Genomic DNA, 5,000 nt, shown 5'->3' with positions numbered 1-5,000 from the left:
AATTCAAATGTTTCTAAATAGAAAAAACTTCCAGCGCAAGACATAATAACCTACCTGTTACTCCTATAAACAGTGAAATATGATTAACATCACCATCAAACATTAATTCTGCAAACAATAACCACATTAATTATTTTGCCTACCTAATAAGCTAAACATAGCATCTACTGACCTTTTTCTTACGTAAGGCCAGTTCTTCCTCTATTGACCTATGGGCCATCCATTCTATTCCCGAGTCAGAACGCCCAGGCCGGTCTGTCCAGGCTACCTTCAGTCCACCTCCAAGGAACTGCACATGTCTTTTTACATCTTCTAGTTTTGACATATCAGCTCTCTTAGCATAGGGGCGATTTACCATAAATGGGTGATTACCCTTTGCTCCTTGACCATCACCCCTCAACTTTCTGACCTTTATCCTTGGTTTACTCTTAAGAGCACGAAGTGCATCTTTGTTCCCAGGTCTTCAGTTTTTGGTTCAACTTCACTTCACGAACCAATGCACGAGGATGTCTAATACGCTGAAGCTTTACGATACCAAATTCTTCTTCCTCACCTTGATCATCTATGAGCACAGTTTGGTTCTTCCCCTTCTTCTTTCTCTGTCTTTTATTGATTTGGCTTGGAGTGAGCTCGGGTACTTCCTTCTTTACTTGGCTCTTCTGGGACTCCCTTTTCTTTTTCCTTTGTAATTTTTTTCTTTCTTTCTCTAAATCTCTCTTATTCTCAGGAATTTTTAATTCTTTCTTTACATTTCATCCTCTTCACCCTTTTCTTTTCTAATTCCCTCTTTGCTTGCTCTTCCTTTTCCTGTTTCAATTTAAGCTTCTCAGCTTTCTTGAAATCCCTTAATACCTGCCATGGAAAAGTTTTGGGAGCGTGGGCATTCTTGGGGCCCTTTGGCTGAGGCCCTGCCATGATGTCTATACTCTTTGTGACTTATACCCTCGTTTCTTCAGATGGTTTATGATTTCAAGTTCTCAGATCTGGTAACTGCAAAAGTAGGATAAAAAAAAAAAAAAATTAAAAATCTGTCACTTGAAGAATGGAGAAGACAGAGAGCCAATAATGAAAAGAGTGAAACTAATCAGTATTTCATCTACTTCATAAGTCATGCCAACAGCAAGCAAAACAGAAACAGAGCATGAGGATCTGTCAACCTTTGCCAAAACACAGGTTTTACTGTTCCCCTTAAAACTCACTACTATGCTACTGTTTCTATACCCCCACCATCTGCCCAGCACAGATCAAAGTGACAGCTCTGACTGATATCACAACCCAACTCAGGCAGAGGCTTCATGAGTTATGCTTCCCTAACTGTAGAAAAGGTATGAATGAGAATAATTATCTTCACAATACATGGGAAGATATTCATTCTCATTCATAATTTTTCTACATTTGTCAACCTCAATGTGGTTCATTCCCTATCTGTGCTAAATTCAAAGCGGTTCACATTATTGGAGTTTTTTGCTATTCGCATTGGACTTATTCATCACTTCTGCTGACTATTAGTTATATTTGTTTTTTTAGGCATCGATATAGCCCGCTGATAACCATATTTGATAGGTCGTAAGATAACAAACCTTAGAATTTGACCTTTATTTGCTTGAAAAAGTGTGTGGGAGAGCAAGGGGGAGGAGAGACAGAAACAGAATGTTCCTTATTTACCTGAGTGAAGGAAGCAATAACCTCATCTAAATACTGCCTGTTTCTAAAAGTAAATCGCTAGGCCTATCTCGCCAACAGATGCCCAAGAAGTCGACAGTCTTCAGCTATTTCAGTAGTTAAAAGTACCAAATACGAACATAAAACGAATATATAGGCTAAGCCGAGAAACTAATTTACCTCAATGAATGTCTGTTTATCGGCTAAAAGTACCTTTCTTCTTATTTTCTTCCACTTTCCAGCAAATTTCCTCTTCCTCCCGAGCAGTCCCACTTGTAGAACCCAACCAAAACATGCTTTGCGAATCCGCGAACGCCGCTCTTGGAGGAAACGTTCTTTTAAGCTTTGAGAAACGTTCTTTTAAGCTTTTGAGGAACGTTCTTTTAAACTTTTGAGGAACGTTCTTTTAAACTTTTGAGGAACGTTCTTTTAACTTTTCTTACACCATACTCAAGATTTTTATTTCCTAATGTACATATAGAGATTTATATATTGCTTTCCAATTTGTCGCTTGGTCCTGGGGGGGGGGGGGGCTATGCTAAAAGTATGGCATCGGTAAAGATTATATTGAAAGTACGAGTGACCTGTCGATTTCTGTCAAGAAATATCTTGCTGAATCGCTATTTTCCAGCCTCTACTATACTGGGTTAATGATCGTGTTCTACGATAATAAGATACGTAAAATCGAGTAGCAATACAACTTGCGTCTATTACAAAATATTACAACCATGAAAATGTGAACCCTGTTGGTTCTTCCTTTTTTTCTTCCTCTTTCCATTTCCCTTTCCCTTTCTCTTTTCTTCTTCTTTTTCATTTTCATTTTGTTTTTGTTTTTTTCTACTTTTCTTCTTCTTTTCCCACTTCATCTTTTCCTTCTCCTTCCTTTCCTTCTTCCTTTTTTCCTTCTCATTCTTCTTCTTCTTTTGCTTCTCCTTCTTCTTTCCCTTCTCCTTCTTTGTTTTCCTTTTCCTTCTTCTTTCTTTTATCCTTCTTCATTTGCTTCTCCTTCTTCTTTTCCTTCTCTTTCTTCTTTTCCTTCTCTCTCTTCTTTCCCTTCTCCTTCTTTTCCCTTTCCCCTTTTTCCTTCTTCTTCTTCCTTTCCTTCTCCTTCTTCTTTTCCTTCTTTTTTGTCTTCATCTTCTTTTCCTTCTTCTTCTTCTTCTTCATTCATCATCTTCTTTTTTCTTCTTTTCTTCTTCATTCGTCTTTTTCTTTTTCTTCATTCTTCTTTTTCTTGTTCTTCATCATCTTCTTTTTCTTATCTTCTTCTTCTTCTTCATTCTTCTTTTTCTTATTCTTCATCTTCTTCATTCTTCTTTTTCTTATTCTTCATTCTTCTTTTTCTTCTTATTCTTCTTCTCCTTGGTAACACTGTCGAAATTTGGTGTTTTACCCGCGATGTATAAAGAGACTTATTTACCTCAATTGCAGTAAAATGATATATTTGTATGTTATATGTTATTTAACCGCATGAAAAAAACTGTCATCCGTTTATTCTCTTTTACTTTATCTATTTATCTATTTGCTTCGTATGGTCTGGCAACACTGGCGTGGGGGGGGAGCATGCATCACACGTTGGGAAAAAAAAGTAATATATAATAAGACTCATGGATAATGTGAGTAATTGTGCTGTTCCTCCTGAGAATTTTAATATTATATGTACAGTTTTGTTGTATGTTACACTTGAGGGTTATTAGTACACCCGACTTTGCATACAATAGAGGTTTATGTAATAGTAGTTTGTTTACATGTGAGAAGACTGGCCGGTCGCGAGTAGTTTTGCTGTACGATTTTGCTGTTGGTGCATTTGATTGGTAATAAGAGTTTATGTTTCAGTGTTCAAGGGGGTGAGTTGTGTGTTTGATGGAGTGGGGGGTTATAGTGTAAAGCCTGAGGGGTAGGAAGTGCTGGTGTAAATTGATTTGAGAATAATTTTCGAGGGGGGGGACACCAATTTTTTTTTTTTTTTTTGTCAAACTTAATAAAATATTCAGAGGTTTTATGTAATAGTGGAAGCTATAGGATCTATTAAACAATTTGAAGGTGAAAATATGAGCAGACATAGTGATTTTTGCATTAAAATATGCGGTCAGTGTTTTCTTGAAAACACTGACCGACTGACTGACTGTCATCGACCACTTCCAAAGGAACGATTTATAGTTTTTGGATGTTTATTCACTTACGATCCCCAGCAATTATACTAGCATAATTTCAAGTGTCTGAAAATAATGTACTAAGAAAGATTTCTTCCCCATATCAGGAAATGCTATAGGCTTAGGTGTGCTGTGCGAAAAACGGGCCAGCATTTTCCGACATGGGGAAGAAACCTTCCTTTCGATCAGTCAGACGGTCAGTGTTTTCCAGAAAACACTGACGGCATATTTTTGTGCAAAAATCAACCATATCTGCAAATATTTTTGCCTGCAAATTGTTTATTAGATCACATAGATTTCACTGATATGGGAAAACATTTGAATATTTGGTTAAATTTGACAAAAGGAAAGATGTAACCTAAACTGATCCAAGCCGGGTCAGCGGTCAGTGGTCAGGGTTTTAGTGTCTCCCCAATTTTTGGTTGTACTTGCCCTCAGCCAACCAAAACTTTACTGTTAAATTACACAGATTTGTAGGGCTAATGTTTGCCAAAAGTTGCATTGTAATCAAGACTTCTTTCATGATTACATTGGCTAAGTTCTATCCAGATCTACTTACAACCTGCTTTGATCTGTAATCTAATCTGCTATCATAAGTCCAGCCTGTACCAGTGGCCTCCATGCCTTTGACACTATGGGAAAGAACTACAAACTACCAATTGTCCTTCTCCTAGACTGCGGAAGTTGTGTTGGCCTGTGGTTTGCAACCCTTTAACTGCTGTAACTCCCCTCTCAAACCTCTGATATATCTGCAACCCTTGGCATCAGCTATTCTATATGTTATTTACTGTATTGCATAATTTTAGGCTAAAAAAAACAAACAACAACAACTTGTTGGTTCTTCTCCCTTCTTCATTTTCATTTTCATTTTGTTTTTGGTTTTCTACTTTTCTTCTTATTTTCCTACTTCATCTTGTTGGAGGATATGCAGATGTCATCTATGCATTATACCCACTGAAACATCTGTTATGACTCTTACCAAATAACCAGATATAAAATACTTATATAGCTTGAGAGGGAATTTACATGTAAATCTATTTGTGTTTCATGATGTCATGCTCAAGCTTTCTCAGAACTAAGGACCAAGTTATTCCTAAATGATTACTAATATAATAAAGTTTACACTTCAGCAATTGCATCTATGTAACTGTCATTGTTTGTAACTTTGTAAATTTGCATTAAAAT

General features: G+C 36.8%; 2 protein-coding genes across 8 annotated transcripts in view; one reads left to right on the top strand and one right to left on the bottom strand.

Annotated features, from left to right (window-relative positions):
* Positions 1-1,971, bottom strand: part of LOC125032746 — an 8,028-nt gene extending 6,057 nt beyond the window's left edge. Inside the window, exons 1-2 of one of the 2 annotated variants that reach the window (XM_047624056.1) lie at positions 1,843-1,971; positions 173-990 (exon numbers count right to left, since the gene is read on the bottom strand). In XM_047624056.1, coding sequence (XP_047480012.1) covers positions 173-358 — 186 coding nt within the window. In that variant the 5' untranslated portion in view covers positions 359-990; positions 1,843-1,971. The remainder of the gene's footprint in view (positions 1-172; positions 991-1,842) is intronic. The other variant, XM_047624057.1, reaches the window with a different exon arrangement.
* Positions 1,972-3,196: 1,225 nt separating this feature from the next.
* Positions 3,197-5,000, top strand: part of LOC125032756 (COX assembly mitochondrial protein 2 homolog) — a 4,722-nt gene continuing 2,918 nt past the window's right edge. The window contains exon 1 of one of the 6 annotated variants that reach the window (XM_047624070.1): positions 3,197-3,278. The gene's annotated coding sequence lies outside the window, so the exon portion shown is untranslated. Of the gene's footprint in view, positions 3,279-3,363; positions 3,510-5,000 lie in introns of those variants that run through there. The other 5 variants (XM_047624071.1, XM_047624075.1, XM_047624072.1 and 2 more) reach the window with 5 other exon arrangements.

The sequence above is a fragment of the Penaeus chinensis genome, chromosome 15, assembly GCF_019202785.1.
Source record: "Penaeus chinensis breed Huanghai No. 1 chromosome 15, ASM1920278v2, whole genome shotgun sequence".
Taxonomy (NCBI): Eukaryota; Metazoa; Arthropoda; class Malacostraca; order Decapoda; family Penaeidae; genus Penaeus; species Penaeus chinensis.
This window is presented reverse-complemented; position numbering and strand designations above follow the sequence as displayed.